Below are 14,132 nucleotides of genomic sequence, written 5' to 3'. Positions count from 1 at the left end.
GTTCAGGGGACTAAGAATTCCTAGCCTAGGGTACATGTGCAATCCCTGGACCATCTGAACTGTATCTTCTTCTAATTTAGCTATACCTAAGTCAAAGTGTATGTAAGATATAAACTAATAGAAAAATGCAAAACAAGGTCTAAACAAGCACATCTCAGTGAATCACCTCTTGTAACACAAGCTAGTTTAACTTACATGTATTACTTATTTTGGCTTTTAGAGAGATATCTTCCATCTGCTGGTTTACTCCCCAAATACAACAGCCAAAACTGTATCGGGATGTATACAGGACCCTGGAATTCAATCTGGGTCTCCTACATTGGTGGTAGGAACTGAAGTACTTTTAGCCTTCATCTGTTGCCTCCTAGGGGATACATTAGCAGGAAGCTGGAATTGGAAGTGGAGTTGGCACTTAAACCCATGTACTCCATATAAGATGCTGGAAAACCCAAGCGTAATTTTGGCTGTTTGCACCAACCACTTATTTGCCCCTAAAAACTTTGAAAGTTTAAACGCATGATCCACACAGGGCACCTGCTTTCTCCTGGTCTTAGCATCACCTTCAGCTGAGAAGAGATACTTGCTAATTCTAAAATGTTAAGTCCACAAGGGAAGTGTTTAGATCGCTTTTCATTCATTCATTCATTCAAAAGTTATGCATTCGGCTCCAAAGTCTGGGAATGTATCCAAATAACACACACCCTGACGTCAGTAGCTTTGTAGTTCACTTTTTGGTATCACATACTTCAAACAGTACTTTTGGATATTCAAAAGGCACCTATAGTAAACTAGGGATGAACACAAATTTGTTTTGCGTTAAGTGGAATCTTCACACAGAGACTGTGCTTAATCCCCCTATTGTACAACCAAATGTCGGGATGTATCATCTACTTGCCAGCGTCTGACACCCTTGGGCTGGAAAACCTGTTCACTCCAGTTTCCGGCGGAGCTACAAAGACAAATTAAATCTGCATAACCCAGGGTGGCCTTTTCAGGGGGGTGGGGCAAATTCCCAGGTCATCCTGGGAAGCCAAGGGCACCTCAGGGAAAACCTCGGCATCGCGGGCGGGTTCCTACGCCGTTCCCCCGCCGTTCCCCCGGGGAGCATTCCAAGAACCTGTCCCAGGCCGAAGGCTTCCACCGCCCAGCTGAGCCCTCGGGCTCCCATCCCAGCGGCTCCTCAAAACGTGGCCACTCCCTGCACCCCAGCACCTGAGGCGACTCTGCCTCTCCCTGAAGGGCCTGGGATTTCTTCACTCCTCGCCCACTCCTTCTCTTACTTCTCCTGGACTAGCAGCCGCCCAGACTCCGCGGCCCCGGAACAGCCCCCAGCCGCGAACAGGTTCCCAGACCTCCGGAAACCAAGGGCGTCAGGGCCTGGGACGCGGGGCGGAGAGAATCCTCGGAGCCCGTTTTACGACAGCGTGCGGCAGCGCGGGAGTGGCTTGACGGCAGAGCCGTGCCGCTCTCGGGGAGGTCACTCCGGAGACGGTGTTGGTTGTGGGTCGTGGGGAGCCGGTGACAATTATGTGGCGCGTCTGGGCGCGGCGGGCCCAGCATGCAGCCCCCAGGGCGGCGCTCGGGGCTCGGAGGACGGCTGGGCGGGAGGGACCCGGAGCTCCGCGCGGGACTGCGCGGTCTGGGCTGGCTGCGGTTCGTTGCAGCAGAGTGACCACGGTGTATGGCGGGGTCCGGGCACTCTGCGGCTGGAGCCCCAGTTCTGGCGCCACGCCGCGGAACCGCGTCCTGCTGCAGCAGCTTTGGGGATCGCCCAGCCGGCGCTGTTACAGTCTCCCCCCGCATCAGAAGGTGAGACTCTGCACCCGGTTGTCCTTCAGGCGCACTCTTGGGTTTGGGCATCCTGTTTCAGGGGCCTCGGTGATCTGTCATGGCCCCTGGTCAAAAGCCCAGCTTGGCTGGAGCTGGCGAGTTCCCCATCCAGTCCTCTGTACCATTGAAATGGGAGCTCCAAGCCTGGGGCTACTTGCAGAAGCCTCGGATGAGGTTTGTGCTTTGTCAGCCTCACAGGTCCGTGGGAGACGAAGTCTGTAGGCAGAGCCCAGTGTGTAACGGGACTCAGTAAACTCTGCGTGCAATTGAAGGAAGTACCGAACCACGCGTGAGAGTTAAGTAACTCCTTTTAAATGCAGTGCTTCTCCTTTTTCTTGTCTAGGTTCCATTGCCTTCTCTCTCCCCAACGATGCAGGCAGGCACCATAGCCCGGTGGGAGAAAAAGGAAGGGGACAAAATCAACGAGGGTGACCTCATTGCAGAGGTAATTTGTTTGAAAACATTGAAATGAGTTGGAAGGATCTGACTGGTGTGAGCTCTCTGCCTGAGTAGTTACTCTCTTGCTTCAGAAACTGAGTTTTGTTTCCTTTTTAAAAATTTTAATTTTTATTGGAAAGGCAGATTTGCAGAGAAATCCATCCTCTAGTCTCTCCCCAGCCTCTGCAGCTGAGCTGTTCCGAAGCCAAGAGCCAGGAGCCTTCTACGGTTCTCCCACACAGGTGCAGGGTCTCAATCTTTTGGGCCGTTCTCTACTGCTTTTCTATGCCGTAAGGAGGGAGCCAGATGGAAAGTGGAGCAGCTGGGACACAAACTGCCACCTATATGGGATCTGGGTGCTTGCAAGGGGAGGATTAGCCAGTTGAGCTATTACACTTGGCCCTGAGATGGTTTTCAAAACTTGGTACTAGAGGGCCAAGTTGTGGCGTAGCAAGTAATGGTGCCACCTGTAACACCAGCCCATAGGGGTGCTGGTCGGTGTCTTGGCTGCCCCACTTCAGATTCAGCTCCCTTCTAATGGCCAGGGCAAGGAAGTAGATAGTCCAGGAGCTGGGGCCCCTGCTCTCCACATTAGAGACCCAGATTAAGCTCCTGGCTACTGACTTCGGCCTGACTCTGTCATGGCCATTGTGGCTACTTGGGGAATGAGCCAGTGGATGGAAGAACTCTTCCAACCCCCACACACATTTCCTGTAATGCTTTAAAATACATAAACCTTGGGGGGAAAAAAACCCTTGGTATTAGAGAATATTGCGGTATTGCTTAGATAAGTTGTCAGGAGCTGGTCAAACTGTTTTTAACCAAGACTTTTTTTTTTAAACAATCCTTTCAAATCTATTGGAAGGGCATAGGTACACTGAGAGAGAGAGAGAGGTATCTTCCATCTGTTGATTTGTTCTCCAAACGGCTACAATAGCTGATGTTGGGCTAGCCTGAGACTAGGAGCCAGTGGGATCCTTCTCTGGGTCTTCCACATGGTCGTAGGGACCCAAGGACTTGGGCTTGCCTCTGTGGTTTTCCTAGGCCATAGAGAGCTGGGTTGGAAATGGCATAGCTAAAACTGAAACAGGACCCCCTTGCAATAACCCCAAGACACTTTATTGTCACAGAAGTATTTTAAGATTTGTTTGTATTTGAAAGGCGCAATTACAGGTAGAGAGAAGGTGAAACAGATTCTCCATGTGTTGGTGTGTTCCCCAAATGGCCGCAAGGATCAGAGGTGGCCCAGTCCTAGTCAGGAGCCAGAAGCTGCCTTTTCATGTGGGAATAGGAACCCAAGACTTGGGCTTTCCTCTGCTGCCTCCCTAAGCCACCAGCAGGGAGCTGGATTGCATTGAAAGGCAGACCTAAAGTGTTACCCACATGGGATGCCGGTGCCAGGGGCTGAGGCACAGCCTGCTACGCAAGGTGCAGGTCCCTTTACAAGATTCTAGACACCACGTACATGATTCTTTTTCTTTTAAGAACTTGTTTTTAAGATTTATTTTGTTTTTATTGCAAAGTTGGATATACAGAGAGCAGGCGAGACAGGAAGATCTTCTGTCCAATCATTTACTCCCCAAGTGATCACAAAGGCCAGAGCTGAGCCAATCTGAAGCCAGGAGCCAGGAGCTTCCTCCAGGTCTCCCATGTGAGTGCAAGGTCCCAAGGCTTTGGGCTGTCCTTGACTGCCTTCCCAAGGCACAAGTAGAGAGCTCGGTAGGAAGTGGGGCCACTGGGATTAGAACCGGTGCCTATATGGGATCCTGGCACGTTCAAGGCGAGGACTTTAGCCGCTAGGCCACAGTGCTGGGCCCCACTTACATGATTCTAAACACCAGCTGAGAAACTGCATATGGGTTGTACAGATCTGTGCTACTGTTTTTATGTGTTAATAGGTTGAAACTGATAAAGCCACTGTTGGATTTGAGAGCCTGGAGGAATGTTACATGGCAAAGATCCTTGTTTCTGAAGGTACCAGAGATGTTCCAGTGGGAGCAGTCATCTGTATCACAGTTGGAAAGTAAGTGGTCTCCCCCGCACTCATGCAGCTTCCAAGTCTAGTGGAGTGTTGTGACTTAAGACTTGAGAAATAGTGAAGACTTTGGAAAACTCCCGTGGGTGCTCAGTCTGCCTTCTGACCTTCTTGTGTGGATGCGTTCTTCTTCCACAGGCCTGAGGATATCGAGGCCTTTAAGAATTACACCTTGGAGTCTGCTGCGGCCGCTCCTGCCCCGCCAGCAGCCCCTGCACCGGCCCCTGCTGCTTCGCCCCCTCCACCTTCTGCTCAGGCGCCTGGGAGCTCATACCCCACTCACATGCAGGTGAGGCTCAACCTCTGAGGGCTTCTGTAGATGACTGCATTATTTATCCATCATTTTTCCATGAAAGGACTATCACATCCTTGAAACTGATACTACATGTGGTTAGCTGCTGTTATTTTGTAATACACAGGGATTTAAATATGAAAATGGAAAACTTGTATGCTTAGTCGTATCCAGGTGAACTTGAAGGGCTCTCTTTACATTTCTCAGCCCTAGTTTGAGCATGATTTTTCTTTATCTCCACTCTGTGTACAAATAGGAGTTAGAGTAGACTTGCAGTCTATTGGATGGAGGTCCTCAGTTGATGTTTTTCTTTAATGTGTGATGATCTGTTTTTCTAAAGGGGTGAAGTGATTGCATGGTTTTCATAAATGAGGAAACTAACAGTAAAGAACGTAAAATGTGGAATAGGCATGTGTAATAATAACATTACAACCAAGTTGAAGGCACTGAATGTGACTCCTGTTGATTCTCTTAACTAAATTAGTTGCTAAGATACTAAATCAGTGTATTAGATATTGGGAAATACTATGTATATTTGTGTGTTGAAAGTGGATGAAAAAAGCTAGCTTTCCTTTTTCTTTTCTTATACATTTATTTGAAAGGCACAGAGTTAGAGAGATCCTATCTGCTGGCTCACTCCCCAAAGGAAGTTATTTTTATCTCATTATAATGTTATTTCAAATTAGATATAAACGACTAAAGAAAACACCAAAAAAGAATTAACATCCAAATTCATTGGACACACAAACCATATGCATGAGAAAAGTTTTTAGATTTGTCTATTTGTTAAAATGAAGATGATGGATCTCATGTATTTCATATATAGTCTTTAACAAGATAACGATGCTTCCCACCCTTCCTCTGATTGAGTCAGCCAGTCTGATACTTGGGTTTTGTCAGGACAGAAATGGCTGTTATAATACAGTCCTTTTCTATTTTGTTTCTAAAAATGAATTGGGAAGTAAAAATTTGCATATTAAATTTTGTTTTTGTATATATATATACACATATATACACATGAAAATACATGAAAACACTTGCCGAAAACTAGAATTAAAATGCTTATTTTAGCACAGAAAACTTTGAAATCCATGTATGGTTTTTGTCATAGTGTATCTTTTTGAACTGTTTGAAATAGTGCATTGTGTGCAGCAAGGTGGAGGAATCCACCATGGGGAGAGGGTTTGGGGAGGGGTAGGGGGAAGCCTAGTACCTATAAAACTGTGTCACATAATGCAATGTAATTAAAAAAAAGAAGAAAAAGAAATAGTGCATTGTGGGATGACTGCAGTGAATTAATTGATGCATCAATTTCCTTAGATACTCACCATCTTTTTGTGTGTACGGTTATAATGCTTGAAGTCTATTCCTCTTGGCAATTTTTAAGAATAAAATAGATTGTTACTAACTATAGTCACCAGAGAGCAGTTCTTAGTATTGTTGTTTTTGTATCTTGCAAAGATATCTGAGATTTTGGAATGAATGCAGTTACTTGTGTGTGAGAGGACAGATGCTTATGTCTAGAGCACTGCCAAATTATAGCAGAAGGCTCTTGGACAAGATCATTCTGTGAACAGAGAAATCTCCATCTTCCTCTGTTAAAACACAAAGGTTTAAAGATGCTTTATGTTGTGGAAGTAATTTTAGCAGCCTGAAAGAAGTCTTGGCTTATGTTGGGTCAGATACTGTACAGCTTAGGATCTGAAAGGTGATTTAGCCATTGGGAGCCTGTTGAGGGACTGACCTTTTGCTGTTAAAATTATTTGGATTGCCATTGTTATTGTCCTTCCATGAAATTATTTAAGCTTGACTGAATTCTGTTTTGTCCAAGGCTTCCTAGTGTTAAGCAAGTGATTTTTTTATTTCTACAGGTACTTCTTCCTGCCCTCTCTCCCACCATGACCATGGGCACAGTTCAGAGATGGGAAAAAAAAGTGGGTGAAAAGCTAAATGAAGGAGACTTACTGGCAGAGATAGAGACCGACAAGGCCACCATAGGTGAGATTTCTTCAGCTCTTACTGGTTGAGGCACTGAGTATTCCAATGAGCAAGAGGATTGCCATTCTTTCCTATGTGAGTGATAACATGAAAACTTTGTAATTCTGAGTTCCCATTTCCTGGGACAGTATGTTTTATAACAACAACAAAAACAAACAAACAAAGTTAGATTTGTAGGTGCCCTACTGCACTCATTAAATCAAAGATATGTCAACTAGGATGTTGTTCTTTGGCCAGAGTTTGCTTTCTAGCTTTATTACTGACAAGTTATGTATGAACTGCTGTTGTTAAAAATAAGGAAGAGAAAACAGAGAAAAATTACAGCACCAGGGCAGAGAAATACCAAAGAATTTAAGATGACTTTGAGAGAAAATTAAAACCAGGGTGTTTGTGTGTGTGTGTGTGTGTGTATGTATTCCATGTATGCATTTGTTCTGTTTTAAATTCTCAAAAGTAGAACCCATAGAGATAATCCTGTATGATAATATTTATAGATATTTGTAGGTATTAAACATTTTTTCCCCTCTATGCCATGATTACTACTCTTAAGAGACTTCAGTCTTTTTTCCAAAGATGTAGTGGGAGATTCCGGGCATCCTCTGAAGTGGTGACTTTGAACTTGTGATTTTAAAGTCCATCTAATTCATGATGGCAAGAGAGAAGCAAAGCATAGGACCCTGCAGTGCCCTGCCCCCTGTCTCCCCACTTCCACTAGAGCAGCTCCTTTTTTATCTGTGGAATCCTAAACACTGTCATGTAGAGACCCATTAGAGACTCTAGTCATTAGAGAAATATTATCTTGATCAAACTTCATAGACTCAGAAGACTCTGTGGACCATGTGCCAAACAAACATGCCCCCCCCCCTTTTTTTTAAAGATGTGTTCATTTATATGAGATGTAGAATGACAGAAAGAGGAACGATAGGCCTTTCACTTGCTGGTTCATTCCGTAAATGGCTGCAACAGCCAAGTCTGGGCCAGTCCAGAGCCAGGAGCCAGAAATCAGGACTTTCCATCTTGGCCCTACGCTGACTGTTGCAGCCATCTTGGGAGTATGCCAGCGGATGGAGGATCCTTCCCTCTTTCTTCCTCTCTTTGTGTAATTCTGACTTTCAAAATAAGTAAATACATCTTCAAATAAAGGTAAACACAGAGGTTAAATGGCATATGGAATTTGGCTCTTTAGCTAGGAGAAAAGCCTTTAGCTTAAAACTGTTGTGAGTTTGGAGGGATAGTGGAGTCTTCTAGGTCCCATAATATTTCTCCCTTTTATTTAAGGTTTTGAAGTACAGGAAGAAGGCTATCTGGCAAAAATCCTGGTTCCTGAAGGCACGAGAGATGTCCCTTTAGGAACCCCACTCTGTATCATTGTAGAAAAAGAAGCCGATATACCAGCATTTGCTGACTATAGGCCAACCGAAGTAACTGATTTAAAACCGCAAGTACCACCACCTATCCCCCCGCCGGTAGGTATGCTGCGGGAACTGTGGGACTCCTGCTGGCTGATATCCGACATTCCTTTCAGCTGTGTGTTCCTATGAATTAGGGAGACAAGTCCGTTGACATTTGTGGAGACTTCTAGTGGGTGTGCGGGGTTGCCACCATTAGCCTCATGGTGGATCGCCGTGATCATGCAGTTTCTTTTCCTCCTCTGTGTCTTGATTCCTGCTACAGGAGCAAAGCTGAGGTGGCTGTGCTGTATCTGCGTTAGATGTAGATATCGTGTTTCTGGAAGGCAAAGTTTCACTTAAGAGTATATATATTTTTTCTTTTTTTTTTTAAAGATTTATTTTTTTTTTATTTTTATTACAAAGTCAGATATACTGAGAGGAGGAAAGACAGAGAGGAAGTGGAGCTGCTGGGATTAGAACCAGCGGCCATATGGGATCAAGGCGAGGACCTTAGCCACTAGGCCACGCTGCCAAGCCCAAGAGTATATATTTTTAAATTTACCAAATAATCTGTCACTTTCAATTCTCTCGGTATTAACGTATAGGAGAGAATCAAGCATATATTTGTGTAAGAACTGACAGAATATGACCTGTTTAGCATAGAATTTAGTGTATCACTCTCAGCTTTGTAATGCACACTATGGGTTTGTAGCATGAACTATAAAGCACAAATAGTATGTGTGCTGAAGATTCCACAGGTGCTAGTCACATGAGTCTAGATGAGATACACATTTCTTGCGGAGAAAACCTGATTTCTGATTGTAGTATATTTATGAGGACCTAACAGGTAACAATGTTGATTTATTTCTTAAGATTCTCTCAACGTCATAATTTGGTGTTTTAAAATTCAGTTAAGTAAAAACAAAAACCATATTGGAAATGTAAGAGAGTGAGAATAAAGAGTGACATGAGATTAGGAATGAAGAGACGTTGAGGACATTACATACTGGCTAGAAATACTATATTCCACATTTCACTGTCCAGCCCGTGAACAATATAAGGCCTTTGGACTGGTTTTGCCAAGGCAGCTGCAGACAAAACTCGAAATTCGATCAGTTGATAACAGGCTAATTTTTAAGTTGATACTCAGAGGTTCCTTGGCAGAAAAAGGCTTCCCCATCCATACAGGGTTAAACTTTGTCTGTCTTTGGCATAAAGAATTGTTCTTGCCATTCATTTTGATCTCTTGCGTTGGTTAAATGAAAAAAAGATGCATTCTTAACTTAGAAGATGAAAATCATTTAATTAAGACAGTTTCAGCTTCTCAGTAAAATGGAAACCCTTCATCTTTCAGGGCAGTCTTTGGAGTGGTAAGTTAGTAATTTGTAACTTTTTTCAAAAGGTGGCGGCAGTTGCTCCAACTCCCTCACCTGCAGCTCCTGCACCTTCAGCCACCTTGCCAGCTGCACCTGCTGGACCAAAGGGACGGGTGTTTGTTAGCCCTCTGGCAAAGAAGTTGGCAGCCGAGAAAGGCATTGATCTCACGCAAATTAAAGGTAAGCCTGCTTCTATGTAATGGGGTTGTAAAGCCAAAAGTCAGCTGAATTTCTGGCTTAAGACCTTAAGACCAGTAAGTTCTACTGTATGTAATTGTCTTAACTAGGACAGTGGGGAGAGGGTGAGGGAGGGAAACACCTTGCCACCATGGCACAGGGAAGCTGTACTGTGCTTTGTTTAGTCTGCCTGGGATCTGCCAACACAATTTAAATTTCTCTTCTTATTCTCTGTTCATGGGGATTGCTTAATTGTTGGGGAAAGTGTTTTTTTTCTTCAATTGTGTTGTAGGAATTGAATGTTACGGTGATAAAAATTCTCTTTGTGCAAGGTTGACTGAATACTAGCTGAAAGCAAAACAGAACATAAAGTTGGATGATTTAAAATGACTTAAAATAATAAGATTCATGTAGAACTGAATTAAAATTCCTTAAACAACAGTGAGAGAAAATACTTTGTGTACCTTTTTGTCCCTAAAAAGAAAGTACAGGTTAGTGCTAAGAGCTAAAGTTTGGAATCAGACCACCTATTATTAAATTTTGGCTCTGCTGTTTTCTGAATAGTGTCTTTAGGTGAATTATTGTTTAACTACACTTGTATTTTTTTTTTTTAAAGATTTATTTTTATCACAAAGTCAGATATACAGAGAGAGGAGGAGAGACAGAGAGGAAGATCTTCCGTCAGATGATTCACTCCCCAAGTGAGCCGCAACGGCTGGTGCGCGCTGATCCGAAGCTGGGAACCAGGAACCTCTTCCAGGTCTCACACATGGGTACAGGGTCCCAAAGCTTTGGGCCGTCCTCGACTGCTTTCCCAGGCCACAAGCAGGGAGCTGGATGGGAAGTGGAGCTGCCGGGATTAGAACCGGCGCCCATATGGGATCCTGGGGCGTTCAAGGTGAGGACTTTAGCCACTAGGCCACGCTGCCTGGCCCAACACAGCCTGGGCTGGCCCACATCCCATCTGTTTCTCATGTACATCGTTGGGTGCTGCAACTTAGCTCAGCCTGACCTGTCCCCATACCCAGCCCACATGTATGCTGATGGGTGCTACTGCCTTGACCAACCTGGCTTACTTCCAACCCTGGCAGTCATGCTTACTAGTGGCAGCTGCAGCCCAGCAGGAGAGTGCCCAGAGTTCCCCCACCAGGCCCTTTCCCAGCCCTGGATCTCAGGCATACTAACAGGTGTGTCTCCACTGCTTGGCATAGTCTGCCCTCAGTCCTGGCCTTTGCATGTACCAGTAGGTGCTGCAATCTGGCCTGGCCCATCCCCCTCCCACACCAACTCCTGAGAGGGCCAGGTGAGTTTTGTGGTGCAGCCTGATTCAGCCGGTCGCCACCTCCAGCTCTGCATGCAGACAGGTGGTTCCTGCAGCCCCACAGCGGTGAGCCCACAAGACTCCCACAGAATCTGCCCCAGATTTGATTCTCTTGTATGTTTCTGGTGGGTGTTGTAGCCTAGCCTGGTGTGGCCCACTCCCTGCTCCAACATGTGCATTTGAGTTCTGCGGCCCAACCCAGCAGACGTGCCCTCCAGCCCAGGTCTCCCATGTAGACAGGTGTTGTAGCCTGATATAGACAGGCCCTTTGGTTTCCTCCCTCTTAGCCACTCCATATCAGCACCCTCACCTGCCTGTGAATACTGCGCCTTGGTCTGTATAAACCCCTAGAAGTCATTCCTCCATGTCAAATGTGACCTCAGTTGGTCTCACTCTCATGCATTACCAGAACCCCTACCCTGGGAAATGTGCACCCCTCCCACCCTGCCTAGGGGCCTGTGTAGCGTGTCCTGGCCCCACATTCCCCACCTTCCCCACTTATGTTTGAAAAAAAAAATGAAAAATAGAATAGACAACTGTGCTGACACATAAGTATAGTAACACAAGTTTGGCATTAATCAAGCCCAGGGTGCCTACCAGCTATTGGCTTCTTCTCTCACAGCAGTGTAACACTTGGCCAGGTACAAGGCAACCTAGACCGTTGCCTTCAGCTGGGGAAGGAGTTCTGTAGAAATAGAGTTGGAGCTTTAGGGGCATATGGACCTGAGGACTTCTTATGATGAGTCAGAGTATGAATCTAGTACAGACTTTAGCTGAGGCACTAACGACGTTTTGATTCTTTATTATGATAGTAGTGTATCCTGGCACACATCCTGGGATATTTAGCTGAGTCCTTGGATTCTTGACTCAATTTTGGGCCTAATATGGCAGGTCAGAGGCTAAATCTTCGCCTTTCAGAACCCCATATGGGCACCGGTTTGTGTCCCAGATGCCCCACTTCCCATCCAGCTCCCTGCTTGTGGCCTGGGAAAACAGTGGAGGATGGCTCAAAGCCTTGGAACCCTGCACCCACCCGCGTGGGAGACCCAGAAGAAGCTCCTGGCTCCTGGCTTCAGACCAGCTCAGCCCCAGCCATTGCAGCTTCTTCCGCATCTCCTACATGGGTGCTGAGGATGTATCCACTGATCCGTTGTTCCTGGCCTGGGATTCAGGCACTTAAGCCATCACTTCTTTCCCAAGTTGCATATATAGCAGGAAACTAGAATTGAGAGCAGAGCTGGGACTTCAACCCAGGCACTGATAGTGTTGAGCATGTCCCAAGCAGCATCTTAACTTCTAGGCCAAACTTCAGTCCCAAAGGAATTCCTAATGGAGAAATGAATCCAGATCTCAAATGAGATCTCTTTCTGGCTTCAGAAAGGTGTTTTACTTGTTAATCACTAATAAGGAGGAGAAGGCATCTGGTTTTCCTTTTTGAGGTTTAGATGTATTTCACTTAGCAGTGTTTTATGCCAATGTTTCCCAGTCTAAAAAAGAAGATAGGTTTGGCCGTGAGGCTGGGGCAAAAGAAGCCTCCTGCAGGATGGCTGCTGCAGGGGGTGCCCCAGCCAGGTCGGACCCAATGCTGGGGACTCAGGCCATGGTCACTGCTGCCAAGTGGTGACCAAGTCCTAGGCTTTGAGTGGCCAGTGCGCCTATTGGGCGCGAGGCTCTGTCTGCTGACTGCCCGGTGGCAAGCTCTGGGGTCTTTAGGGTATGTAATTGCTGCCTAGGGACAATCAAGGATAAACCCAGTGTGAGTGTAGGTGAGGGATGAATTCTGGTGATTCCCAGTGACAGGGTCACCAAACTTGCTGGCAATTCTGGGGACTGAGACCTGGTGGTTTGGAGGGGAGAATCAGAAAGATCTATTTGGGCCAGTCTGATTCACCAGCCCACAAGGGAATTCTGAGATGGGCTGTTAGCATAGAGCAGCGCTAACTGCCACACACCAGTCCACACGAAAACTATGGCTGGGGGCCTGTCTGGCAGCGCTAGATACGGTACCTGACTGATTGGTGAAACAGTGGACAGGTCACATTTGGCAGGGTCAAGGCACTAACCAATATGCAAGAGAACCAGATCTGGGGGTAGATTCTCTGGTGGAAATGTGGGCCGAACCCTGTGGAAATACAGTCCTGCTGGTTAGCTCACAATTTGGGGTGGTAATGGACTGTGCTAGGTGTGACCATGGAACCTGCCATCACTTACGGGTAAAGGAACTGACAAAAGTCTGGGCAGGTCAAGGTAGCAGCATCCGAATGTGCATCCTAAAACAGGATGTGGGGTGGGCCGAGCTGCAACTGGAAGGGTCGGACTGGGCAGGGCCGAACAAACCTCAACTCACAAGGAAGAACAGAAATCAGGGTGGAGCACAGGTCAAGCCGAGCTAGGCTCTTACACAGACTGGTCTGCATGAACCAGGGATGCTAGGCCACAGCATCAAGGACAAAGGCTGAGACAAGTGAGGGGCTAAGCCAACTGGGTCAGAGCAACCACTGGCACACATGTAATCTAGGGCAGGGAATAGACCTGGTTGGGGAGCTGTGAGAGTACATCCTTGCTGGGTTGGGGTTTCCACTGGTGAGTGCGGGGGGCAGAGTGGGGACTGCGTTCTGGTCTGGATATGGTTGCAAACTCCCTTGGCACAATTGTGAACTGGGGCTGGGCGCACCTAACCAGGCTAGACTCCAGCACCATTCGGTGCTATGGAGAACCTATGTAAATGTAGGGCGGACTAGGCTAGGTCTCTGCCCCTACTGAGCCATGAGTGAGCAGTGTCTGGGTATGGACGAACCTTGACTGGGCTGAAACATTAAAAGTAAGAAACAGAGTGTATTGAAGGCTAGCAAGGAAAGACTACTGTTCCTGCCAGGACAGGAGGTGGACTAAGTAGGGCTGGCCCCTGGACCCACCAGTATGTGCAAGATCTTGCATAGGGAAAGGTTCTGATGGAGGAGCCTGTGCAACTCTTCTTACAGGACACAGTCCTTGCAGGTGAGCGCAGGAACCACAATAGGGAGCAATCCAGAAAAGGCAAGAGAAGGATACCCACTGGCATAGATTTGGCATAGGTTGGGGGCAGACCAGGCTGAACCAGTTCACATCACCTGCTGGCGAATCCGAGCCCCAGAATAGAGTTTGGGTCAGACCAGATTCGGTCGCACACATACCAGTGCACATTACGAAATGCCAAGGTGAGGTGAGCTGTACCAGATGTGGCCACAGTGTCCAAACAGTACATGTGAGAACCAGGGAGGGAGGGGGCAACAGA

The 14,132-nt window shown here is 46.5% G+C and overlaps 1 protein-coding gene across 2 annotated transcripts in view; it reads left to right on the top strand.

Annotated features, from left to right (window-relative positions):
• The first annotated feature begins 1,329 nt into the window (after window positions 1-1,329).
• DLAT (dihydrolipoamide S-acetyltransferase) overlaps window positions 1,330-14,132 on the top strand; it is a 40,274-nt gene continuing 27,471 nt past the window's right edge. Inside the window, exons 1-7 of one of the 2 annotated variants that reach the window (XM_058663912.1) lie at window positions 1,330-1,809; window positions 2,174-2,275; window positions 4,167-4,291; window positions 4,442-4,592; window positions 6,467-6,593; window positions 7,872-8,059; window positions 9,387-9,540. In XM_058663912.1, the coding sequence (XP_058519895.1) occupies window positions 1,528-1,809; window positions 2,174-2,275; window positions 4,167-4,291; window positions 4,442-4,592; window positions 6,467-6,593; window positions 7,872-8,059; window positions 9,387-9,540 (1,129 nt within the window). In that variant the 5' untranslated portion in view covers window positions 1,330-1,527. The remainder of the gene's footprint in view (window positions 1,810-2,173; window positions 2,276-4,166; window positions 4,292-4,441; window positions 4,593-6,466; window positions 6,594-7,871; window positions 8,060-9,386; window positions 9,541-14,132) is intronic. The other variant, XM_004585059.3, reaches the window with a different exon arrangement.

The sequence above is a fragment of the Ochotona princeps genome, chromosome 4, assembly GCF_030435755.1.
Source record: "Ochotona princeps isolate mOchPri1 chromosome 4, mOchPri1.hap1, whole genome shotgun sequence".
NCBI classification, from domain to species: Eukaryota; Metazoa; Chordata; class Mammalia; order Lagomorpha; family Ochotonidae; genus Ochotona; species Ochotona princeps.
This window is presented reverse-complemented; position numbering and strand designations above follow the sequence as displayed.